Source organism: Leptonychotes weddellii, chromosome 3, assembly GCF_054177405.1.
Source record: "Leptonychotes weddellii isolate Sample4059 chromosome 3, ASM5417740v2, whole genome shotgun sequence".
Classification (NCBI taxonomy): domain Eukaryota; kingdom Metazoa; phylum Chordata; class Mammalia; order Carnivora; family Phocidae; genus Leptonychotes; species Leptonychotes weddellii.
In genome coordinates, this window is record NC_138371.1 from 46,818,599 (window position 1) to 46,846,068 (window position 27,470).

At 36.2% G+C, this 27,470-nt stretch overlaps 1 protein-coding gene and 1 long non-coding RNA gene across 5 annotated transcripts in view; one reads left to right on the plus strand and one right to left on the minus strand.

The window, feature by feature from the left end:
* Nucleotides 1–22,865, minus strand: part of ITPRID2 (ITPR interacting domain containing 2) — a 39,229-nt gene extending 16,364 nt beyond the window's left edge. The window contains exons 1-10 of one of the 4 annotated variants that reach the window (XM_006726929.3): nt 22,460–22,865; nt 22,048–22,093; nt 19,036–19,085; nt 18,161–18,217; nt 15,797–15,836; nt 15,612–15,710; nt 14,209–14,417; nt 12,630–13,330; nt 4,938–5,010; nt 869–957 (exon numbers count right to left, since the gene is read on the minus strand). In XM_006726929.3, coding sequence (XP_006726992.1) covers nt 869–957; nt 4,938–5,010; nt 12,630–13,330; nt 14,209–14,417; nt 15,612–15,710; nt 15,797–15,836; nt 18,161–18,217; nt 19,036–19,085; nt 22,048–22,093; nt 22,460–22,670 — 1,575 coding nt within the window. In that variant the 5' untranslated portion in view covers nt 22,671–22,865. The remainder of the gene's footprint in view (nt 1–868; nt 958–4,937; nt 5,011–12,629; nt 13,331–14,208; nt 14,418–15,611; nt 15,711–15,796; nt 15,837–18,160; nt 18,218–19,035; nt 19,086–22,047; nt 22,094–22,459) is intronic. The other 3 variants (XM_031035207.2, XM_006726928.2, XM_006726930.3) reach the window with 3 other exon arrangements.
* A 5-nt stretch (nt 22,866–22,870) lies between these two features.
* On the plus strand, nt 22,871–26,445 carry LOC145720509 (uncharacterized). Its single transcript, XR_014143488.1, has 2 exons — nt 22,871–23,342; nt 25,654–26,445. It is a non-coding gene; the product is annotated as an uncharacterized LOC145720509 (long non-coding RNA).
* Nucleotides 26,446–27,470: the final 1,025 nt, after the last annotated feature.

Consider the following 27,470-nt stretch of genomic DNA (forward strand, 5'->3'; position numbering starts at 1 on the left):
CTTCTCTGAGTCATTCCCATATGAGAAAGGCACAAAGACCTATCACCCTTATTTGAAAAAGGAGTCAACATTCCTATCTCGAGACTCTTCCTTATCATTGATTTAATCTCCATTCATGCTTCTGCCTCATTTATTCCCTCAGAACCACTCAAACACTCACTTTCCAAAAAGCCAAATTCTTATCTTTCCACGCTCATGTCCACAGATTGCCTTTTAAAAAAAGGCTCTCCAACTCCCAGTTCTTCTGCCCACTGGATTATTCTTTCTGAGTCTCTTTCTCTTGTCCGTGTATCCCTCAAGTACGATGTTCCTAGAGGCTCTTTTGGGTTCTCTTTCTCTCTTACTCCACTTTTGTTTAAAATTTGCTTATAGATATTTTAAACACTTTCAAGATACTTGTGTATCTTTGCATACAAGGGTTCCACATAAACTCCTTAAGGATAAAGATGTGCCTGTTATCTGGGTTATCTAACACACTCTAGCATAAAAGTCACATAATATTCAGCAAGCTACGTAACACAATTATTGTTAATAAACAAAACAATGACGGTAAAATACAGAAACAATTATGGGAAAACAGAAGAAAAATGCCAAACAGAATAATGATCAAAATAACCTGTTTACTGAAAGCCCAAAAATAAAGAAGAAGAAACTCTCTTTGTTTCTAATGTTCAGTCAGAGAGAGATGTATAATTAGTGAAAACTAAAACCTGTAGTCAAATGCTTAGATAACATCTACATCCTGGCATTTTTATCCTGCCATTTGAAAAATAAAGATTAGACAGATTCAGTCTTGAAATATATAGTTACTGAAAAATCACCAAAATATGAAGTTAATCACAGTGCCTACTACAATAGAAATTTTTACCTGAAGATGATTAAGGGAGAGGCAGTCTGTCGAATCTTCAGCAAAACCACTGCTATCAGAGTGCTGACTTGCAGTACGTAATAGATGATCTACCAAAAGAAATGTAGTTAGGCAAAACTGCTAAATATGACCGCACTGAAAAGAAAATATTACAGATATATGATTCCTAACAGATACACATATTGATTTCTTCTTAGACAAATATGCATCACTTATGTAAAATGTGGCTTCAAAGCACAGGAGGTTAACTCGAATTCATCCCAAAACGGAATCAGGTCTATCAAAAATACTCAGCATTCAGTTGCTAATTAAGTTCCAGTGTTAATATATTTTGGTAAATCCAATTAATGTCTTATCTTTGGAGGACAACTGGCTGAAATAAAGAATAATGCTAATAAAAATAGAAATCCCAAAGTAAACCACTTCCATTAGTAGATATGTAAAGATATTTAGCAGATGAAATTAGAAGTTTAAATGTAGTGTGTAAAAAGTTCTATTATTTTCCTAATAGAAAATAAAAATATAACTAAGGTGCCAAAAAATTAACTAATTCGCATGCCAGAGTACTTAAATGTTTCTGATATTCCAAATGATGCAAACATTTTTAAGTCATGAAACGATGATTTCCTAACAACTGCATGAAATTCAAATACATTCAACTGGTACATAATATTGTTAATCTTATAAAAACCCTGTCTGGTTTTTGGCCTGAAACTCTAATTCCTGGTTAGTATAACCTAAAAACACTTCTTCAAGTAAAAAGGCCACCTAGGCACAGCAAGAATGATCACAAGCCCATCCACACTGTAAGTAGAGGAGAGACTTCACAGCTATTAACATTTACTAGGGGAGAAGCTTCATGAGAAGGTCAAGTTCTGCAGAACTTCAAAAGCAGCACACTAAATAAAGTGTGTTTACCAAATCCACATTCAAGATTTGAATGACAGAACCTGATAATATGTTTGAATAAAATCCAAAATCAATTAAAATTCACCTGACTTTGAAAATTATCCCACTGTAGCCTCAGGTTCAACGTAGAGCATCACAGAATAGCATAATTTTTTCTCATCATAATTTAGAATAATTCTGTAATATTGTTTTGAAGTTAACAAAACGCATAATGAGATATAAGAAACTGATCCCTACCTTTGATAAGTCTAGGTAAACTGGAACAGTTGTGAAACTGAACTGGAATAAGCTGTTATCATAGGTACTAATTATGCATTATATCAACTGAGAGAATAATTAACATCTTACATCAGAGCAATTATCACCATAATTATGTGTTTGCATGTCTTTTTTTTTAGACTATGAGTCTTCTAAGACAGAAACCTCATTTATTCTATTTTATATCCCAGTACCTAGAACAATTAAACAATAAAAAATATTTGCTGAATGAATCAATGATAACTTTCTCCTTAAAGCAAAAATAAAATTAAACAGTCACTTGAAGGATTTAGAAGTGAAACTGCCTATCTGGTTGGGCAAAGGGCAAATGCTGGAGGGCCTGGGGAAGCGAATGACCAGCTCGGCTCAGGTTCTCTCTGTGAGTCCTGTTCAATCTGCAATGGACTACAGTCTGTGCTGAGCTCACCTCTGGGGTTAGCCCTGAGTTCACACACACTAGGTCAGAGCGTAGACTACTCAGGCTTCAGAGCACGTGTTGGGCAGTGGAAAGAACAAGGAAGCCTGGGTTCAAGCTCCTACTTTATCACAATAAGCAATAACTTCTCTCCTCCACAAAACAAAATAGTTCTTCTATCTCACAGGGTTACTTCAGAAACTAAATAGGGTGTAAGCGAAACTATTCTGTAAACTGTAAATCACAATCTCTGTTCTTTAGTCACACATTTCACAAAAACCATAGTTCTCCGCAGAAAAAAGGTGGAATTAAAAACAATCAGACCTCTGTCCTAGCTGAAGAGATTAAACATTATTTCTAATAAAAAAACAGGAAGTTAGAGCAAAACATTAAAGTTAGAACAAAACAAAACTGAGCATTTGTATTTGTCCAGTATCATAAACAAACAGAACACTTGTATACTCCACAAGATTAAAGAAAATTTGTTCATCTCTAATAAGGAAAATGTTTGATTGCTCTCTCAATATAGCTTACTGAATGTCAGTTGTGACAAAAGTTGAGTCACTAAACCTCTCTAGGCTTCAGAATTTTTTTTTTTTTTTAAGAGAGAGAGAACAGGGGTGGGGGGATGGGATTCTGAAGAGAGGGAGAGAGAATCTTAAGCAGGCTCCATGCCCAGCACAGAGCTCAATATGGGGCTCAGTCTCACCACCCTGAGATCATGATCTGAGCCGAAATCAAGAGTCAGATGCTCAAACAACCGAGCCACCCAGGCACCTGTAGGCTTCAGTATTAAATCCCAGGACTGGATATGAGATTAAGATTACTGTAACTTCGAAAGTCCTATGACTAAAGTGCAAAGTATTTTTATGCATGTACTATATGCATTTTTACTAAACTTGTGAAATGAATACTTTACCAGAGATTCTAATTCTATCATCATTAACTAATCTAAGATACTTTCATATCACATTATCAAAATTTGAGAGGCTATATTCAAAAATGATGAAAACACTATATTGTTCCCTCTCCCTCTCATGCAATATAAAACCATTTTATTGTTAATTTATACAAATGTGATTCATAAAAATGTTAACATTTTTACTTATACCACCAGAAGTAAGAGACTTCTTATTGGTAAGAGGGAGAAATTCAGATATGAATACAAACCACATTCTGTCTTTTCTACCACAAGGAGCCTGCTCTTGAAAGATCGTGAAATACTTATATACCATTTTTAATCCCTTTTTTTGACGCAGGGCAAGCTGCTTTTTCCAATGTATCCCATATCAACCAAACTAAAGGAAAAAATTCCTTGATGACTGTGAACTGTTCTTATGGCTCAGAAACACATGCATATATTTATGGACTTAAAAAGGGGAAGAAAATTAAACAGGAAAGTTCTTTTTGTGTCTGACCAGAACTATAGTGACCTATCTTGTTTTTTAGTACCACAATGCAATAAAAGAAAAATTATATGCAAATTGTTCTTATAAAGTCATTTCAGAGATCAGAGGAGAATAAACATGCAATTTCCTATTCTAAGAACATACATATGAATCCTCGTTTAAAAAAACCAGGGTGGTTCAGCATGTGTAACCTTTAAAAATAAAGTCCTACCTTCAGTGGTCACTTTAACTTCTTTACTTCCTCCCTCCTTTTCTCTAAATCTCAAATGCTTTGTGACTTTAAACATCAGACATGTTTTTCTTGTTGCAAATTAAAAGTGAAAGAAATGGATTCAAAGGTTCTTTGGTCAAATCAATAATTCGAGAGTACTACGGTATCTACAGCCACTCACCTTTGATCCATAGTTTGAATTTAACTTAACTAGCTTTAACCAGTATTGAGAGATTTGTATTTTTTGCTAGAGGCATATTCATGTATATACTTAGGAAACGTTTAAATAATGAAAAGCAGAGGTGGATAATACAAGTGTGTATTTTGGGCGCCTGGGTGGCTCAGTCGGTTAAGTGCCCCACTTGATTTTGGCTCAGGTCATGATCTCAGGGTTGTGAGATCAGGCCCCGCCTCAGATTCCACATGGGGCGTGGAGCCTGCTGAAGATTCTCTCTCTCTCTCCCTCTGCCCCTCCCCACCTTGCTTGCACATCCACTCCCCAAAAATAAATAAATAAAATCCTTAAAAAAAAAAAAACAACCATGTATTTCAATAATAACCATGTAAAAAGTAGGCCTCAATCTGTTGTTCTGTCGCTTCCCATCCAGCCCTTATGCAGAGTTGAAAATAATTATGAGTACAAAGAACTGCATTTCAGGATAAGCAAACTAAAATTATGTTAGTGAACACAAAAGTCTTCAAGAGGGTACAAAAAAATTCTATAAACAAAGTATAATGAAGCATACATACCTGTGTCCTTAACCTTCTTTTTACACTTATAGGTACTCAAATACTGATAGATAAACACCTTTTCCAAATCAATTAATGCCACTTGGTAATGTGCTTGGGAACTATTAGTCTACTTACCTCTTTTTGACTTCGTGAGACCTAGCTGGTAAGCAGCTGGAACGTGAGGAGCTTCTCCCTCTGTACTTTGAACCTAAAGAATGGTTTTAAGTAGTTAAAACTTGAAAAATATATGGCAAAGAAGAATACCTCTTGATAATTATTAAACAAATCAACATAACTAAAAGTAGGTACCAAAGTTTTATATTTAAACAATGCAAAGCATCTTATCTCAAAATTGTGAGAGCGTCCCACATCTTTATTTTATAACCTATTTTCCAGTTAATGATAGGACTGCAAGTTTGTAGCTAGCAATGAAAAGTGACTACATGTATAAACTACTTCATTAAAAAAAAAAGTTGCTGGAGTGCCTGGGTGGCTCAGTCGGTTCAGTGTCTGCCTTCCATCAGGTCATGATCCCAGGGTCCTGGGATCGAATCCCACATCTGGCTCTCTGCTCAGCGGGGAGGCAGCTTCTCCCTCTCCCTCTGTGATCTCTCTCACTTTAGCACTCTCTCAAATAAATAAAATCTTAAAAAAAAAAAAGTTGCTATTAAATGAAACATAGATTCCTAAGAAATAGTTCTATAAATGTTAAAATTCAAAGTGTTAAGGCCAATCCAAGGATAAATGCCATGACTTTGCAGCAGATCACGACTGACACACAGTTCAGGCAATTACAAGTCTTATGTCTTTAAAAAATTGTGTATCATGCTCCCATTACAAAATTTTATAAAATCCCAAAAATTCTGAGCATCTCAAAAACCGCACTTGTATTAAGACTGCTTCATCCTAATATAAGTGGTCTTTTAAGACATAACTTGAGAGTTGTAAATAGAAAAGCATGTTTCGTCACAGAACTAAAATGTTGAAAGATCTTAACCATAAATCCTCCCTGAAGCCCATATTCAGAGAAGTTATCGAACCCAAAAAAAGCTTTTTTTTATATTTTCCCCCCATCTGCACAACTACATAATTTAGGAATTTTCAGATTCTTTATTCACCACACCCATCCCATTCCCCAAATACTCAAATGTAACTAACTCTAAATTGAGATTAAACATTTGGAGAGGGAGAGACCCTAATTCCTAACACTACTCGGCAATGATTAGTACTTAAAATAACAAATAGCATCCTAGTAAAGTAGGCAAACTAGCCAAACAAGGTTTTCAACCTTGAACAAATGAGAAAGCAATTAGCAAACAGGTTTTAGGTAGAACCCTGGTAGTTTTGAGCTATGAACCCATCCATGAATAAGAAATATTCCACAGGAATGAGAGTGGAATGACAAACATGAAAAAAATCTCAAAGGTTAAAGACACTATTACCTAATTTAAAAACTGCTCTGGGGCGCCTGGGTGGCTCAGTTGGTTGGGCGACTGCCTTCGGCTCAGGTCATGATCCTGGAGTCCCGGGATCGAGTCCCGCATCAGGCTACCTGCTCAGCAGGGAGTCTGCTTCTCCCTCTCCCGCTCCCCACTCTTGTGCTCTTTCTCTCTCTCACTCTCTCTCTCAAATAAATAAATAAAATCTTTAAAAAAAAAAAAAAAAAACTGCTCTGATTTGTGGTATCTTTGTTCTATACATTCCACGAATCCAAGGTTTACGAATCTTTTGAGAACTAAAACACACTGGTCTTTTAAAATCACCACCTATAAATTATTATGTAAAATAGTTTCTAACCTCTTTGTTATTACTGAAAAATTATATATATATTTTTCAAAGCAGCAGACATAAGTTCAACAGGAAAACCATTGTTATGCATGCAAGGAAACAAAATGCATTTTCTTTTTATATTCAACAAAAGGTCTATTATTAGTCTCTCCTCAAGCCTACCCTACTTCAAAGAGTTTTCTGTTAAAGTAAATATCAAACAGACCAAAGAAGTATAACAGAAATCCAAATGTCTCTTTAATTATATTCTAGGAATCTCAGTTTAGGCAGGGCATTATGATACACCAAACTATACTCTCTTTTTAAATGTAGAATTATCACATATTCTATTCCTTAGATTTATAAAATTAGTCACAAAATAACATGACTTTAATGAATATGTATCTTTAATATACTATCTTTCAAGATGCTACTCTATGGCAAAACAAAACAAAAACAAAAAACTACAAAAACTACAAACTCTTTAATTAGTTCAAAGAAAAGGGCCCTTAAAGAAAAGCTGAGAGGATCATCTTTTACTAATAAAACTACTAACGTCAGAATTCTTCTTCCCCCCTTACTCAATAAAATCATTAATCACTTGAAGACAGAAAACAAAACGACATGCTAGTGGTTAACAGTTAAATTTCATAGCTTAGTATGTGTTATTACTGGTCACAGTTGTGTGAAGGAAAGCAGTCAAATTTGAGATGGAGTACAGCACAGAAAATTATGAAGCAAATAAAACTTGGATTTATTTATGTGGCAGGATACTCAACAGTTTCAAATCCTCAGTTGTGTTCTCGTCATTTGCTACAAATTGCCTTTCATTAAATTAACTATAGCTAAATACTGATAACTGAATTGAGTAATGGAAAATGGGTGTTCACTATACAATTTTCTTTGATCTCTGGGTTAAGTTTGAAACTTTTCATAATAAAAATTACAAAAAAATGCTTTAAGCAGAAAGTTATCATTGATTCATTCAGCAAATATTTTTTATTGTTTAATTGTTCTAGGTACTGGGATATAAAATAGAATAAATGAGGTTTCTTAGAAGACTCATAGTCTAAAAAAAAAGACATGCAAACACATAATTATGGTGATAATTGCTCTGATGTAAGATGTTAATTATTTATATATTGATGTTAATTATTTATTTTGAGATTTAAAACTGTATGAAAATAGCTTTAAAGTAAACCCATATTTAAAAGTTATTTCATTTTAAAAAATGTTTTAACAAAACATTTATTAAAACTCTATCTTTGTGAATCAATGTCCTGCTACCACGGCAGGCACCTTACTTTGGTGGGTTTTGTTTTTGTTTTTTTTAACATATCACATTTATCCTAATATACATCTTCCAGGCACAACACTATTGTGCTGTGTTCCATAGAGCTGCAATACATGGAATGTTCTAACTCAAATAACCCTTCCTCTAAGGTTTAAAGAGATAAGTATAGCAGTTTTAAAAAAAGAAAATCAAAACTGGAGTTTTAGAAATTCTAATTTTTAAGGACATCTCAAAAAATTCAAATAAAAGCATTTTCTTTTTTTTTTTTTTTTTAAAGATTTTATTTATTTGACAGCGAGAGAGACAGCGAGAGAGGGAACACAAGCAGGGGGAGTGGGAGAGGAAGAAGCAGGCTTCCGGCAGAGCGGGGAGCCTGATGTGGGCCTTGATCCCAGGACCCTGGGATCATGACCTGAGCCAAAGGCAGACACTTAACGACTGAGCCACCCAGGCGCCCGAAAGCATTATTTTTCTAAAAAAGTAGTATGGCACCAGATGACTTGAGTTTTTGTCCAATGTCTGACACTATCAGCGAGTCTGACCTTTACCAAGTGGTATGGTGTAGTCAAAAGTAGCAAGTTTATACAAAGACCCGAATTCAAGTCTTATTCATGCCACTTACTGGCTAAATGGCTTCAGATAGTTATCAGAATTATCTGGGACAATTATGTCAGTTTCTTTTAAACTGAAAAATAAAGACTAAAACTCCTACCTCACAGGTCCTTAGGATGATCAAATATTTTGCAACAGTAAGTGGTAACGATTTACAACAGATCTCTCTCTGCTATCATCCAGGGACTCTCTACCCTGACATCCCTTTAGCCCTCCCCCAAGTAAGACACAGATATCAAAGGGAACATTACTATATCCCTCAGAAAGATGACAGAAAACCACTGCTGTCAAGTAATATCAAATGTTAGAGGAGGAAAAATGCTTCCTCATCTGTAAAAGGAGGAAACTGGAGAATGAATTCAAAGATCTCTTTCTGTGCTAGTTTATTATTCTGTATTTGTTGCAAATTTTTATTTAAAAAAACCTTTCAGGTTTTACTTACAAGGTTTACTTTCTACTGTCAGGTAAATACTTATATAACAAAAGTTAATTTAAGTCTTTTAGATAAATGTCAAATAAAATTTGGTGGTTAATTGGACTTCAAAGAGACATGGATGCATGTATCATGTGTTAGAGTTCATATCCTACTGCATTCTATTCTAAGACACAATGCTTGTCTTCAAAACACAGTCAAATTTGAAAGGCCAAAGGAAGAACTTAACTATCTGTCAAGTATCTGACTGATTTCAGATTATTTTAACTCAGGCCAATAAATAAAACAAAAAAGAATTCTGAAACTCAATGACTAAAAATAAGGAGATACAGTAGTTAAATCAACAATCAGTGTAGAGACAGAATTAGAAACACTAAAACTTCAGTAGCTTAAAAAATTATATACACTTCCAGTAATAATACCTCTATTTGAATATAAATTTATTTGTAGAGTAAGACACAGAACAACCCATTTACAGAAATAAACAGCTAAAAGTTCTCTTTCTTTTAAGTATGAGAAATTTTTCCTTTACACCTAAAAGATGAATAATTGCTTACTGAGTAGGATCATTTTGGTTTAATTGTGGATCCTTCATTCTATAAATCTATGGCTCTAGACTGCTACCAGGATGTATTTATTAAAAATAAGCTATTTTGGGGCGCCTGGGTGGCTCAGTCATTAAGCGTCTGCCTTCGGCTCAGGTCATGGTCCCAGGGTCCTGGGATCGAGCCCCGCATCGGGCTCCCTGCTCGGCGGGAAGCCTGCTTCTCCCTCTCCCACTCCCGCTGCTTGTGTTCCCTCTCTCGCTGTCTCTCTCGCTGTCAAATAAATAAAATCTTTTAAAAAAAAATAAAAAAATAAAAATAAGCTATTTTGAGAAGAACACAAGAATTATCTAGGAAAGTTATTAAGAATTAGAAAACTTGAGAGGAGGGTTTTACAACTTTTAGACACACTCAAACATTTTAAATAGTCTACAAAACATTTTTTTTTATAAGGCAAACTGACTTCTAATTGAAAATAGTCTCTGGCCTTTATTTTTCTTAACATGAGAAATAATCACTCTCACTCTCCAAGGACTGAGTCAGTCTTGTCATCTATTTAATTCCCCTTACGTTGAAATATTTCCTGTCTTTGTTCCTGGTGACTGTCAGAGCTTACCTTTGCCTCAGAGGGATTAGGCAGCTTCATGCACAGAGTCAGGTCTGCAACATTTTCTCCTACCTAGCTACCCAAAGCAGCAGGCATTCAGTTAATCTGTTTGAGAACTGGTTGACGGAGAGAAAGGGAGTGTCCTCTAACTTACGTTTATTTGCTGTTTTTACAGGAAGAAAGTTCCCAATAGGAATCAAACCTCAAGGGAAAGGAGTCTAAAAGGAAAACAGCAACAACCTACTTTGAATGGGATCTAAAAGTTTGCTTCAGTAAGACTGTTCTCTTCATTTGTCAGTATAATTCAAGTCACACTTGGGAGGAGAGGAAATTAAAGAAACACATTATTTCCTTTCTTTACCCATTGTTCTGCAAGCTCTCTTTAAAGTTCCCAAAGGGATAAAAACACAGTTCTAGAAGGTTTTTATCCATGTTTTAAATACATCTGAAGAACGAGGATTCATTATCCTTAAAATTCCCCATATTTACAATGCAGCCATGGTTGATCATATGCATATATTCTTTTTTTGAAAACAAAAATCTATTATTCTTCAACCACCACATTACTTTCTTCATTAACTGCTTTTGCCAGTAGAGGGAGCAAAAAACAACAACAACAACAAAAACACCCCATACATTAAATTAAATGTTAACCTGCCACCAAAGCAGATCTCTCTAGTACTTTACAAATGTTTTACTTTATTTTTTTTTTATTTTTTTTCAAAGATTTTATTTATTTATTTGACAGAGAGATAGACAGTGAGAGAGGGAACACAAGCAGGGGGAGTGGAAGAGGGAGAAGCAGGCTCTCTGCGCAGCAGGGAGCCCAACGAGGGGCTCAATCCCAGGACCCTGGGATCATGACCTGAGCCAAAGGCAGACGCTTAACAACTGAGCCACCCAGGTGCCCCACTTTAAAGACCTTCTGTGTATGACAGCAATAATTTTAAAAATATATGGTTTAAAATTCAGGAACCCTAGGAATTAAAAAGCAACGTCTAAGAGTGTCTTCTCATCCGAGTCACCAGTATCAGGTTTGCAAATATCTAACATAATCTGTTTAAATTTTCATACTCTGCTATTAAGTTAAAACACTGACATATCTGACTGTCACAGAAGAGGGGCCCTAATGAAGGGCAAGTAGTTACACTTTAATTCTTAATGGTAGGACATGTTCAGACCAAAACAAAGTCAAAAGGAATCAAACAGTGAAATAGAACAAAAAGAGGCTTTAATTTATGAAGTAGTCATCTTATGAACTTATTATAATGAGAAATATATTAGAAACTAAATAGGAGAGATATAAAGAATATGTAAAGGAATAAAGGGAAAAGAAGCTTACAAATAAACTATTTCAAAGGGCCGCTCCTCTCCCTTTTCATTTTTTAGTTAGAATTAAAATATTAAAAGATAAATTCAAAGACCACAAAGAAGATAAATTGCTGCATCAGCAACAGAAATTCTGCAATAAGTGAAAAATCTTCACTAATGTGAGAGGTAAGTACTTACCAAGAGGACATTTATGGGCAGAATCAATTATCCCATTTTCCAACTCCCTAAAAATATGGCATGTGATTCTAAAATTACTGGGAGTAACTACTATATTACTAATGCTATTCTGTAATAAATTTTAAAAAGAAAATTGCACATTATGTAATTTCCGGTCGTAACTCTTCAACAGTATTCATGTGCCTCAGTTTCCTCATGTGTAAAATAAGACCGGCACTGCCTGCCTCACAGACTAAAGAGAAAAGTAAGGGCCTGGTCCAAGTGCCTGCCACAAGGTGGGTCTTGATAAACGTCAGTTTCCTGTCTCCAGCTATGCAGTGCCAATCATAAGTATTAGCTCTGGCCATTCAAAAGTAGTTTTAGTTGACCTCATCGAAATGCATCTCTTTATCTTGCCCCATTTGAAATTTATGTAAATGAAGTAATATCTCTAGGTAGGAATAAAAAATAACCAAACATTGGTCTTCTGGGCTTGCAGAAACCATATTCAGTGGTGTTTCAAACCTTCTTTCTTGAGGTTCCCTATCCTCCCCTTCAGAAACATAATATCTTCAGGTTCTTTCCAGTCCCATGCCAAAACCTATCCTTTTCAAAGCCTTATTCATACTTAACTTATCCTTTCCACTAAGATACTTTGAGAAAAGTGTGCCCAAAGGCACATAGCTATTTAGTGGCAAAAAAGAACTCAAACTTCTACTTGATTTCAGAGGCTGTGTTTTTAACTATTATGCAATATTGATTTTAATTTAAATATAATCTCTCAGGGCTTTCTCAGGGCATCAAAATCTTAAACTGAGAGAGAAACGGGGTTAAAGTTCAAGTATCATCAGTGAATGACAGAGGATCTAGAGGAGCTGATGAACTCTCACATTACCCTGGCGATGCATAGTCCTGTGACCAATTCTTGGTTGGTGAAACACAGAACTAAAACTTGAAAAGTCAAAATTAGGAGGATTTTCTTCTAGTATAAATCTATTAGCTACCTTTGTTTTATAAACATCTTTTTGGTATTTTTTCCTAACTCATTATTTGAAACAGGTCTCAGTGATATTTTACCCACCTCTTCCATTTCAAAGGAGTCCTTCTGCTGTGCCATTATATTTCTTATGGATGGGATCGTGAGCGGTGCACATGGCTCTTTTTCATGTGTGGACACATGGACACTTTTCACCTCGTTGCCATTTTCCAGCTCACTGTGCCTGGACATGTTAAAACTGTTACCTAAATCAGATTCCATAATACCAGATTCCTCACCCGGTGTATTCACATGACTTTGCGTTTCTTCACTTTGTTCACTTTCAGTTTTTTGGTTAAAATTACTATTTGCTTCATCACAAAGTCTATCAATGTCAGCATTCTCCATAACACATGCTGAACTACCTGATACTTCTTCTTTAACTGTAGCCAACATAGAAGATGAGTCTTTCTTCTTTACAATTTTTTGAGACTTTTGATCATTTTTATTGCCACTTTCTTCCATCACTGAAACATTCAGGATCTTTCCTTTTTCAATTGCTGGGAAAGGACTACTACTTTCTCCTTTCTCTGTTTTATCAACACATAAATTTAGTTTTGATAGTGTTTTCATTAAACGATTTGCAGTGTTACTTCGGGTTAAAGGTGGAGGTGAGTCTGTCTCCTTGTTAGAAGTCACTGAAGACATACTTCCAATTCTCTGGAGGGGAGTCCCAGAGACTTGAGAATATAAAGAAGAAAATGCATTGGCCACGGTAGTAAGCACTTCAATTTGACGGAAACGACCTACAAAAAGGAAACAATGTTAATTATATATATATTTATCTGTTTATATATTTGTACATACATTAAACTATTAGTACTTTCCAGAATGCCAATAACTGAACTTAGATCACAAAGATTATAAAAGCACAACTTTTTTCCTTATCCAACATTTAAAAGTTCTCTACATTTACTGGGAAGAGGGACGAAGATATTTCACTCTAAGCACTAGAATTTATGTTTTAAGAATTTAAGAATTTATGTTTTACGATTTAAAATCAGAAAGAAGCACAAAGCATGACAACTCTGAATTAAAAAGAATGGACTGGCTATTGATCTACAGCTGTGATTCTATTTTTAAGTCTCTGACTCCATTAAGACTCTTGCAAATGTTCTCCCAAGAAAATGTACATAAATTTGTATTTTATACCTAATTGTGGGGAAGGGAGGAGGTAGGATTGGATTTATAGATCTCTTAAAGCTGTTCTAAGGACCACCTAAGATCCCATTTTGGAACTTCTGTGCAACAGAGAAAAATAAGATATAAATAAAAATTATCAAATTAGCCATGCTATTTTAGATTTATAGAAAAACACCTAAAATTGACTGACTTTATTTAAGAGTAACAAGCCACTCCCCTACTTCTTTCCTTTTTGAACATCAGCAATTTGGGGATAAGTTTAAGATAAGCACAAGGTTCTACATGTCAGTTACAGTAACACTTAAGAATGAGGAGAGGGGGAAGTTAACTTCTATAAACAGAATAATAAAAATTCAGAATAAGTAAAATAGCTATTGTGTTAACTTCAATAATTAAGTTTCCAGTGCTATTCCTAAAAATTAGTAAGGCTTTAAAAAAATAAGACCATCTCACTGTGGATGTTAATATTTAAAAACCTTACTTGTTAAAGCATAATTTGGGTTTTCTACTTCCATCCGTTGCATTTGAGCACTCAAAAATACTTTAATATCTATCCCTCTGGCAAATGATGATGAATTAAAAAATCTGGAAGGAATTTTAGAAGCAATATCAGGTTCATCTCGTCCAAATCCAAGATTATAAAGAATTTCTTCAGGATCTTCCTCATAAAGTTCCAACAATTCTGAAACACTACAAAAAAAAAAAAAGAAAAGAAAAGAAAAAAAAAAAAATCAAGATATAAAATAAGTTTATAGTCACATCACATTATAAAAAAGAGCTTCTGCTCTTTACACCATTATTTATTTCAGCATCTTTATATACTGTGTACTAAATGTGATATAGAAGTCTTAAAAAGAGTCCATTCAAAAAAAAAAAGTCCATTCTTTCAAACTGTTAGGACTGGAAAAAAGAGCTGGTCCCTGAGCAGATACTCAGCAAGACTCCCAAAATGCTTCCTCACCTTATTTTTTTTGTCATTTTAAGAGTCCCAGTAAAGCAGCTAAAACAATTAGAGGACAGATGAGGTAGAATAAGGAATAAACAGATTAAGAAAGAAATGAAAAGGAAAAAACACACAAGGAAGCTGGCAGCACAGGACATGCTGCAGCACTGAGGTTTTCTGCTATCTTGGCTGTCACTGAAGATGCAATACAGGTAACAAGCTGAACTCAGAAAGGGAGGGAGGGGCCTACTTTCAAATTTTCTCTAACCACTTTCACTCAGAAGTAGGAGGAGTAAGGTATGGAGAGAATGGGTTACTCAAAGGTTAAGTTCTTGCCCTGATTCTGTTGGGAATTAAACATTTCTTATCTCTTCTTCCTTATATCAGTGATAATCCACCTTCGGAGATTCACTGAGGAAAATGTTAGAGATGAAACTTGAACTGAAGAAAATTTCAATTTGTTTCAGAGAAAAGGCTCAGATTCCAGTACAATAATCTGCATAACAATTTAAACTGGTCCCACAGGCTCACGTACTTGCCTATTTTAATATATATTTTGAAGAACTTTGATTTAATATGTTGAAGATAAATAAATCTATGCTTAAATATCAAACTTTATATTAGAAAGGATTATTCTGATTTTTTGTTACAGTAACTCAAGACCCTAAAAAAAATGGAGAATTTTTGAAGAAGTTATTCCACTATGGACTTCTTCTTTCAAGTTGTTGATAGGGCTCAAAATACTCACTATAACAGGAATTCCAGCAGCATTATAAACACATTTGCTTTTTACTTAATCTTAATTTTTTTTAAAAAGCAATGAATGAAACATTTTGGATTCTTTTTGATTTCATACTATCAAGCCAAATCCAAGACTGAAAAAGTGTGAGTAGGTCATCTATAACACAATGTAACTGTAGTATAATTACAGAATAAGTTACCTGGAAACTGTCCCACTACTTTTCCCAGATCCAGTGGAATTCATACTTCTCCCTTTCTGATGAAACTGTAGTCTTCTCTCTTTGGCCAAGATATTATTGCTATAAACAACATTAGATTATATAAAACCTTATTTTCATAAATGTTCTTCATTTTTGAAAAGAGAACAAAGAGCACAGCTACGTACCAGTTTTCAATTTGAGTATCTGTTTCATGGAGGTGGTTGGCTACAGGTAAAAGAATAAATGCAGAGCAGAATTGTTAGAACAGTAACTACTGTGATACAGTCATCAAGAAAGCAGATTAGCCAAATATTACAGCTAAATGCCTAATATCCCAAACCCTTGTCTTGGTTCATTAAATCTGCATCATTGAAAGTGACATACAGATCGATACGAACAGAACCAGTAGCTTCAGGAAACCAGTTTTCATTTGTTAGCAGTGTGTAAAACTACACCCTTCACTGAATGTTTAAAATAAAAGACTTACAGATAACCAATTAAATTTCTTTCATAGTTAGAAACAAATAGTAAGAAGATATACAGCATCTGTAGTAAATGTGATTCTAATTAATAAATTTAAAAGCTGTTACTAGAGAAGACCTTAAGAGCAAAATCATGATTTAGCATTATTTAAGTGTGGCAACAATATACATAAATTCTTACTGTGGTTTTTCAAAGGCTAAAAATTCATCCCAGTTACAACCAATATTTCATGTATCTACTTTGAAAATTTCTATTCATTTCAAAATAAGCTTTCTTAAAAAAATTACTTTTTAGCTTTATTCTAGACTTACAAGTTTTAAACAGATAAGTATTGTTAAAGTTTAAAGTGAGTTAAATTGACTGCATTTAACTTTTATAGCAAATACAAAGAATGAAAATAATTACAAACATATCTATTTCAGTATACCAGATTTTTTTTTTACTTCTGATCTACAAAGTCATGGCAATTTCTTATATTTCTTTGTACATCCACTCAGAAAGGTGCCTAACACATAGCATTCAATAAATATTTACTGAATGAATGAAAATAATCTTGAAAATTTTTCAGTAAAACAACACAGTATTTCCATTCTTTTCTGGAACTTCCTTTTAGGTTCTGGTTTCCAATAAACTCACTCAATATGGATGAACAGGTAGAACAGAAATGATATTTAGGGCAGTGAAAATCCACTTATGATATCATAATGATAGATACATGTCATTATACATTTGTCTAAACCACAGAATGTACGACCAAGAGTGAACCCCAATGTAATCTATGGACTTCGGGTAATGATGATGCCTCGTTACAGGTTCATCCCACCATTCTGGTAGGGGACGTTGATAATGGGGAGACGTTGGTAAGGCAGGAAGTACAGGGAAAATCTCTAAACCTTCCCCTCAATTTTGTGAACTTAACCCTGCTCTAAAAAAAACAAAGTCTAAAAAAAATTCCGTATTGTGAAATTAAGGCAGATATCAAAAGTGCTATTTACAGTAACACTGAAATGCATTTTAGTAAGGGTGGACAGTATGCTCAACTGTACTAATTGGGAAGCAGTAAGTTTAACCTCTTTACAGAGTTTATTCTTTGAAAGCACATTAACTGAAATAATAAAACCTCATATATTCACATATTCTAGAGTTAGAAGGTTAGAAGGTTCTAAGTAAGTAATCTACCATAGAGTCTGACTTAAAACAGTAAAAGATCAAGGACACTACATTCAATGGATAAATTCATCATTCATCATTATAATTTAAAAGATTTACATTTTAAATCTTTTATAATTTGAAAAGATTCAATAAAATTTTTAATTTAATTTGAAAAGATTTAATAAAATCCTTAGTTCTTTTTGATAAAAAACACATTCATAACCCAGCTATACAGCTACTAATAATCTCCCAATACCAGTATAATAATAAAATAATAAAAATGTTTAATTCTACATTGTGGAAAACTTTACTATATAAATCCATTGACTAGATAATAACATCTGTGAAAATTTAAACATGGCACAATGCACTTTTAAAATATTAATGCAGTCTGGAATAGACATCAGCGTAATGATTTCTAATTAAATTCTAATAACTCTATATTGTTTTTGTCCTTTAGTGTTCTAAAAATCTGGAAAAAGAGGAAGGGGAAAAGACAGGAGACACTTGAATGCAAAGAGAAAGACAAGCCGCAGCTGTGTCTGACATAAGGCTACCTCACACTAAAAATAAGCTTCACTTTAGTCTTCTCATGTATAAATATTTAAGTTTCCTTCCTTCTGGCGGGGCAATTCTTCCCTCAGTTCTATGACCATTGTTTGCCCCTAAACAGTTCCTTTAAGCAATTAAGTCCAAGGAAGACATGGACATTTCACAATGGTTTTCAGAGCCATTTCTACATGTATCCTACAAGCTCTGACTAGATTAACATATAAAGGTTCTATAAAGTGCGTCTGAGCCATTTTCAAGACTTTTAACTTTGGCTCTAAGGACTGTACACCTGAAAGCACTCAATTTTTTTTTTTTTAATTTTAAACCTGTATAAAAATACAGTTCTTCCAAACAAATGTTACCTTCAGCTCCCAAAGACAAATCATCTTCAAAACTGCCTCCATTTCTCACAAGCACACCTGAAAGAAACATTAGAAGACTCATCCTGGTGTTCTGTTCTTCTGGACCCCCATATAAAATCATAGTTTTAGCTAAAGCAAATTGACCAAGCAAAAAATAAGATACAATAAAGTTTTCAAACCTGAATGTACTCATTATTCTGATTATATTATTTCAAAAAGCAATTATAAGCTTTACTTTATCACAAACAAACCATGATTTGCAGCCAGGTAAAGTTGTTAAAAGCCCTGATAGAAGCTATTTTATACTTACTATGTCTTTGAAGATACTCATTTAGCTAACATCTTATCCAAGAGTTTCATGGAAAATCAGATACCGGAGCAATCATTCCTTTTTACCTCCCTTAACAGTCAGGAGCTCAAGCTAGACTTTTCTAATACTATAAGTGTTTTTTATATGCCTTGCCACTACCTGCACATTCTTGTTGTACTTTGAACTTTAGAATTCTGTCTTGCACAGCTGGTAAAATTTCAGGTATGGCAATTTCAGTTAATGTAAGCAAAGAAATGCTGCACTAAAGCTGACCCAGTTCACTCAATATTTTCCTTATGTTTACATATCATATTTCTACATTTAATTAATCTTCATAATATCTAACTAGACAAAAATAAGAGTTTCACACTGTGGAAAGGTTTAGTAATTTGCTTGAACTATTCACTGTTTTATGGTTTATGACAAGGTTTCTTTCTTTTGGCTTTTCTCTCAGAATGGCATATTTTGTAAAATGAACATTACTTTTATAATCTACATATGTATACATTCCCTCTTAAGTAGGGCTCTCATAAAGAACAAATTTAGAAAGGCAACTTTCTCTTACCCTTGAGCGTATTACTGCTTTGCTCATCCAGTGAGGCTCCCAAAGGGGTACTGAAACCACATAAATATATAAACCTTAATCTTAAAAAGCTATCTGGAGAGTTGTTACTGCACAACTTTACATTTAAAGGATCATAGCCAAGCAAGCTTCTAATCACAGTTTAACTCTCCTCCCCAAACACAAAAGGAATGCAAGAGTATTACATAAGTAATATCCTACTAACTAAGCAAACACCTATCCTCAAGTCAGTTCACCAGGAATGATTTAATCACACATCTGATCTGCCAGCAATTAAGAGCAAGAATTGTAATTACAAATGATATTAATTAGCATTTTCTTTACAAAAACAGAAAAAGAGAATGTCAGCAGGAATTAAGAAAATGTCTGCTCCCCTCAATCCCTTCCCTAGAAACAGGAAACAGAATTAAAAGAAAACAAATCTTTAATAAAATTTAAAAGTCAGAGTCTAGTTAGAAATAAGGCTCAACAGTTTTTTAAACCTCATCTGTCAGACCTATCACCAGCACTTTAGAGCATCTCTCAGTGCCTCCCTTACCCCAACTATCTTTTTTAGTCTAAATAAAGAGGCTTAAGATTTTTTTTTCTGTTTTTAAACTATGAAATACATATATCTTCATTTAACTCTAAAAACTAAGAAGGTGGCTTGAGAATCAACCTTAAGAACCAGCCATTGCTAAAATTCTTTCACATTCTTCCCGTTCAAACACAGATAACTTAGAAATTTTTTAACGTGAAAATGAAAATGTTTTTCATTTCTTTCTCAAAACTAAATTATATTAAGAAACACTTTTATTTTGAAAGTTCTGTTTTGTGATTTGAATTTTTCATCAGTAACAGTTTATACCTGTTACAAATTCACATCAAATATGGGATCATAAAAATATCAGTCTCAAAAAATATTATTGAAATGACAATTTAATGTTAAAACTTTCTGCAAGCAAATATAAAAGCAGTGGCAGTTCTTTGAAAATTAGTGCTTTTGAAAAATGTAAAAGAATCACAACTACCATAAAGACAATAAAAACTTTGAGCTAAGTTTTTGCATATATTTTAATAAAACTGGAATTTACGCCTTTATAAAGTCCTTCTCCTTCCCTGGGCTACTTTCTTAGGACAAAACACTGTTTTACTCCTGCAGATGTCTCTATGCTTGGGTGCCCTAACAGAAAATGGCAAATAAAGAGAATATAACTGCCACTCTCCTTCAGAAACAAGTTTCTCACTCTTACAACGGCTCTCTTCCAAATTCTCTCAAAAACTATCCTTTCTTAGATGTTAATTCAAGCAATTTATTTCCACTTAGTTAAAAAAGTGATTATCAAAATAAAGGACACCCCCTCCCCCTTAAAGGAATAACAAATGGTATCTTTATTCAGGATATGGACATCAATAAGAAAAAAAAATGAGAATGTATCAAGGGGAAAAAGCTAGCTTTAGATCACTTATAATGTACAAAGTAGGTAGATGCCTAACTCTGAGAAGGATCCTAAACTGTTACAGAAAAAAAAAAACAAAAAACTACAGTTGCATATATCCTAGCGGTGAAATCTGTGATAATACAGCTAACATTACAAGACTATTTGTTTTAGCTTTCCCAGGTACAAATGAATGCCCCTTTTGTACAAAATAGGTGCAACTGTAAGGAACAAGAAGGAAATCTATGCAGGAAACCTATGAGGGAAGGAGCAGCAGACTATAGAATCTGCCTACGTAAGATTAGCAACAAAACTTTCGGAATTTTCAGAGATGATATGTCTGATGAGTAACATTTGCCTACTGCATTTATCTTACAAGATAAACGTACTGTCTACTTGATATGATCGCATATAATCTTAATTCCTATACATCATTAAGTAAACACAATGTGATTTTTCTCTTGCTGTTAAACATTATTTTTGATGCACCTTTAGAGAGAAGGTCCATATACTTCTTCATATCTCAAAGGGTCTATGACACCCCCAATAAAGGTTAAGGAGTTCTGCAGTGAAGAGTGCTTAGTAATTCATCAAAGTTACTAAAAAATCCAGGTAATTCATCAAAACGGGAAATCAATGGAGTAGTAGCCAATACTTTATCTGTGTTTAGGTTAGAAAAATAAGCTGACATATATGAAAATCACTTCTCCTTCCTCCAAAAAACACGTCCTTACCTCTGGTACTTGAACAAAAGATTAAGAAAAGCCCAAAATGAGATGGCAAGTATGTGCAGAAGCAAACACCATAGCCACATTAAAAAGTAACATTCTTCATATGAGATTTTACAAGTAGAAAATAAATTGGGAAAAAATTAAAATATAAAACAAGCCCTTTTTTACTGTAGTAAGATTTACTTGCAATATGATTCATCTCCTCTTGTACTTTATCAAAGATTTGTACCAGTTGCCAAAGCATGCAATTAGATTTATGCCGTCTGAATGCCTTCAAAGCTCTATTTCCCTTCGTGCATTCCAGTACCATCTGACAAATGCATGTCCAAGGAGTAAACTACAAGAACAAAGTTAGTTTTATAGCTGTCCAAATAGAATTAAGGCACAAAAATAAAATTAAAGCCCAGTTCGTGCTGTTAAGTAAACTAAAATCATCTAAAACACATTTGAAAGGGAAATCATTCCATGCCAGATACACAGACGTCAAAACAAAAGCAAAATAAAATACTGTGTGAAATGTGAAAATCCTTTCGAATAAAAACACGGCAAGAATAACAACACTGCATGATTATTTGTTTTAGGTCTCTGATCTCTGATGCTAACATCATGCACGGGGGCTGAAGTCCTAACAACTGTTAAGTCAACACGGTCACCAAATAATCAGCGGTCACAGCACTTCCATTTCTAATCTTTTAGAGGAGGAAACTATCCGCCGGCTCACTTTCCGGCTTATAGCTCACAACGGCCACGGGACCCACTGGGACTGCGGCCCTAGTGACTCCGCTCCGGAGTGCCATCTCCGCGGATCTCCCTCTGGGATGCGAGCGGCGAAAGCGAGGACTCACCGGCAATCCTTGAGCCATATCGCGATCTTCTCGTTGGGCACGTTTCCTGCGGGGCAGAGTGAGGGGACAGCTCGTTACCGACCCCAGGCGGACTCCGACCGCTCGGTCAACCTGGACACTCCCATGTAGGAAAATCTACTGGGGTTAAAATGCAGCCTAAGCAACATGTCTTAAGTGTCCATCTGAAAGGAAACGAGATGGCACCGGGGTGTCTATGTTGACTCTGGAGACGCCTCGCCAAGCGCGCGCATTTAAAGGTCCAATGTGTCCCCTCTCCCCCGGCTTAGCAAGTCCTGGAGGATCTTCCAGAACTCACAGCAGTCGCCCAGGGCGCACGAGACTTTCCCCCGCCCGCCAGCCTGCACTTCCCCGAGTCCCCCCCGCCCGCCACGACTCGGCCGGGCGCACAGACCTCTCCCCGCCGCCGCCGGCAGCTTCGCGCCCGGGAGGTCGTCCTCGTCGTCCTCGTCTTCGTCCTGCGTCGTCGCTTCTGTGGACAGGTCCTCCGTTTCCGACGCCTGCCAGGAGCCGCGGCACTTGGCCCAGGCCTTCCTCCTGCGACTCGCCACTTGCCACTCCAGTTCCTCCTCCGCCTCCGCCGACGCCACCAGAGGCCGGTCCATGGCCGCACCGGGGGCTCCGCTGCCCCAGCCGGAGCCTGCGTGAGACACGGCGGCGGCGGGGACCCCCGCCCCTGCTGTCAGCGCCCAGCCGGGCTGGGGGCCCCGGGGAGCGGGAGCGGGCGCGGGAGGGGGCGGAGGAGGAGGAAAAGAGGAGGAGGAGGAGGAGGGGACGGGAGGGAGGGAGGGAAGGAAGGGGAGGGAGGGGGCAGAGGGCCGGCGCTTCACATGAAGCCGGCGCGGCGCGGCGCGGGAGCGCGAGTGGCCCGAGCGAGCGCGGCAGAGAACGAGCGCCGGCCTGTCCCCGGGCGCCGCTCCCCGCCCCTAAGCCTCCGCCTCCCGCCTCCGCCCGACGCGCCAGGGGCCCGGCCGGCCGCGGCGCGTCTGCGCGCCCCTCCCTCGGCGGCGTCCCACGCCCCCTTCCGGCCGGGGGCGCGCGGGCGGAGCGTCGCTCGGCGCGCGCGGAGTGGGGCGCAGGGTCCCCCTCGCCTTGGCCTGCGGAGCGGGCGAGATTTGTTTGCTTGTTTGTTAGCGATCTTTGTCTCCTGTCAACTTCTCTCACAGAAAAACTGTGGAAAGGCCAAGTGCCTCTCTTCACCACAGTCAAAACAAGTGTCGGCTTGGGCTCGCGGACTTACTGAAGTCCAAGGAGTTGAGGAGGAAGATGAAAGAAAGGCGCGTAATTGGTATTTGTCAAAATGTCAAAACTGGAGAAGACCAAACTTCGTGAAGTGCTACTTTTATGCTTAAGAAAGTTATATATCGTGGTTTTGTTATGTATGAAAATGAATTGAGAAAGAACATTTAATCTGTAAATTCCACAATGAAGTTGGACATGGAGAAATGAAGGAAAATAGAGCAAGGAATGGCTAGGAAAGTATAGAAATATTTGCTTGGATTTTAGAGTTTACAGGATGCTACAAGAAACAAATGATGTCAAGGTTCAGAACTATTATAAAAATGCGTTTGGGCATCCCCCCCCCCCTTTTTAAATCTCATTTAGTACAAAGACTATAAAATCGTATTCAAAATCGCACACCAATTTCTGATGGTTTACCAATATCTACCAGATCATATCAAAAATACAGACTAACTTTCCAGAACCACCATTATATTCTGGGCCTATGTATATGTACTGTGAAAATAGAAGGGGTGCTGGGGCGCCTGGGTGGCTCAGTTGGTTAAGCGACTGCCTTTGGCTCAGGTCATGATCCTGGAGTCCCGGGATCCTGGAGTCCCGGGGGGATCGAGTCCCGCATCGGGCTACCTGCTCAGCAGGGAGTCTGCTTCTCCCTCTCCCGCTCCCCCCTCTTGTGTTCTTTCTCTCTCTCGCTCTCTCTCTCAAATAAATAAATAAAATCTTAAAAAAAAAAAAAAGAAAATAGAAGGGGTGCTAGAACATTGATACTAGCTTCTCATTGGCTTGAAATTTCACTTTATTCTTTTTTTGAATCTTAAAAGACTTTTCAGTCTTCAAGAGTCCTATAGGAAACTGCAGCTAACAATTTAATGGTCCTTTAGAATAGGCTAGAGCCTAGTTCCCTGTAGGAAAGGCAAGAGAGAGAGAGTGAGGGAAGTAGCAGGAGAGGAGGCTCTGAAAGGGGTGGTCAAAAGCCACACAGAACAAAATATGCTGTCTTCACAGTTTCATTCTGGGCCCTGACAGACCCCGCCCTACTCATCTGGGGCTCCTAGCTTCAACTCCATTTTCTCCACACGCTGTTGCTGTCTCTATGTCCTTGCATCTCAGTGTGTTGCTGTTCTTTCTGTCCAATACCTTCACATATTTCAAGATCCATCTGAGTCAGAACTTTTCCTCAACCACATCTTTCCACCACTTCTGGTCACATCTCTCCCACAATTCCCTGATACACAACTGAATGTCTAGGTCTCTTATGTTGAGACTGAATTGTGCAGTAAATAATATGACTGGACTTTGAGGGTATGTTTGACTTCCCAGCCACACTGTAAACTGTGAGAGATTAAAGAACATTATTCTGTATTCTTCTTGTACCCCTTACACTTTTAGTACAGTGCTAATCCCACCAGGAACATGACTTCTGTTGAGGTAAATGTCCTGCCCTTTATGTTCTTCAGGATGGACAAATGGATAAAGTATTTGCTTTATATTGTTTCTCTAAGGCCTATTTTTTTTTTTAAGATTTATTTTAGAGAGAGCACGCATGCCAGCCTGAGTGAGGGGAGGGTCAGAGGGAGAGTGAGAATCTTAAGCAGGCTCCGCCCCCAGCTCAGAATCCCTTGGGTCTGGATCTCACCACCCTGAGATCATGACCTGAGCCGAAATTAAGAGTCTGGCACTTACCTGACTGAGCCCCTCTAAGGGGTACCCCTCTAAGGCCTATTATTTATTATTTAGTTTTGTTGTTTAAATACTTTTAGACAACAAAGAATTTTTGGGAAAGGCAATAGTGAACCATATTTTATATTTAAAAACCAACCACCAGAGTCAAGCTATAAAGAAAGGGGGGGGGGTGAATGCCAGCAGGTGGTAATATTAGAATAGAATATAGAAATTGTTGAATCTCCAATAGCACAATTGTATGTTTTCTTCTACATGATAATTTTTAAAGCAAAATGTTAAGGGTGCAGAAATAGTAGGGAAGGAAATCCTTGAAACAGCAAGCTATTTAGAAATGTAAAGGGTTTTAATTGCATTCTCAAGTTGGAAATTTTTTTAAAATGCCCAAGTTGTTTTATTTATTTAGTAATGAAAGCCATATCACACATGAAGAGAGTCTAGTTATTTGCTTCTTCAAGGATTTTTTTCCCCAAAAAGTACTGTATTGTGGACCACACTGCAGAAGCTCTGCGTAAGGAATAATGTCTGATTCACCTATGCTTACAACGTAGAGGAACAAACAAATTTATATTAGATGTGGATAATTCCATCTAGCAAGTTGTAGTGGAAACAGTAGGGTCTTTGGTGTCAGACTGAAGTTTGAAATCTGTTTCTGTGTCTTTCTAGTTTTATGGCCTAAGGCAAGACAGCTATTATCTCGTCATCACATTCCTCATCTGTGAAATAGCAATCATGATAACAACCTTCCCAAACTGATGTGAGCATCACATGGAATCACATGGAAGTAGGTGCTCAGGATAGCTGCTGGAATTGTTATATTGCAGAAGGCAAAAATCAATTTTATAATAGGGAGATTGTTCTCATACTGGTAAGTGACATCTATGTGCTTATGCAGATGAATTTTTTAAACGGCATAAATTCAGGCTAGGAAAGAAAACATACTCTGGTTAGACAGTTTTAAATGGAAAAGCTTAATCAGAAATGAAACATTATGCTCAGTTTAATTACTTTAGTTATTTTCTACTTTTCCAGACCTTAAATATGCCTCAAAATTACTAAACAAGATTTACTATTAAGTTAAGGCATTTTCTAGTTATTGCATTGTTTGTCCAATAATGTTTATGTAATCAAAATTTTATTTTATGCATCAAAATCTTAATAATACAGACTGATCAGAAAGTGGTAGCATTGCAGTTTACCACATTTTCACCCCTTGTTAAGACAAAAGGACGGTGGGAGGTATAAGTTAAGTAGAATTGCAGATTAAATAAACAGAGCAGCATTTTATATTTCAGTAAGATTGCCTGAGAAAAGAATTCTGTATGAAATAAGTTTGGAAAATACTATATATTATGTCCCCATCTCTCCCACCCCAATCCAGTCACAATGAATGTAAGAGACTTGAGAAGTAAATTCTCAAGATTTATTGGGGAAAAAAAAAAAAAAGAAGAAAACTGGTTAACTTCATTTTACCCCGTATTTCTAAAATTCATTTGAACATGAAATCTTTTGGGCCAGCTCAATCTAGCTACTAACATTTACAGTGGAATAATTTGCAACAGGATAAAAGAGGATGAAAGGAAAATATTATTCAACAAATGAATTATTTGAAAACTTTTAAGGTTTATTTACAAACCATATAAATGAATAATGAAAGGTGGTTAGTCTGACTTAAGATTTTTTTCTGATACATTTCTTTAAGTCATTATTAATCATGAAAGTATTTTTAGTTGTGTATATTTTAAAGTAATAAAATTCATCTGTATAGTCTATAACTTGAACCTGTGACTTATTCTTAGGGTTTTTCCACATTAGCAAAAATTTGGGGAGTATTATACTAGTTCATTGTCCTCCTAAGTAAGCAATAATATAGCATAACAATCTGCTATTTTGATTTCCCTTATTTTCTCACGTATACATCAGAAGGAGAAGCAGGTGTTAATACCACTGGAACTTTGCCTTGCAGATTATGTACATAATCTGGGTAAATTTACATATTTTCTAATTTGTGCATGTTGAAGACTTGTCATTTTATCATCCATTTCACTGTCCTCAGATCACAAGTTCTTCAGTTTGCCACATAATGCTAAATTTACCCTCTCCATGGTAAAACCTTGTAGATAGCTTGTTTTCTTTTCAGTGGCTCAATTCTTTGGTGTTTCTGAGCAACAGGTAAGAATAGCTCATCTATTCTTCATCAACAATTGATTGAGGCAAGATTATGTAACAGAATAAGCTTTATTTGGTCTGTTTCATGAATTCATGAAAGTTTAGATCAGTCCTTTTTTCTTTTTCTTTTCAGTCCTGCCCTAAAATATTGTTTTTAAAGATCTCTGACATTTTGAATCATAAAAGCTTTTGAAGAGGTACATCTATCGATATTAAATACTCAGATATTAAACATTTTTATGTGGTACACAACAAAACAAGAGGATGTCATTATTGCATTTCCCAGTTTTAATACTGTCCTATTATATGATCAA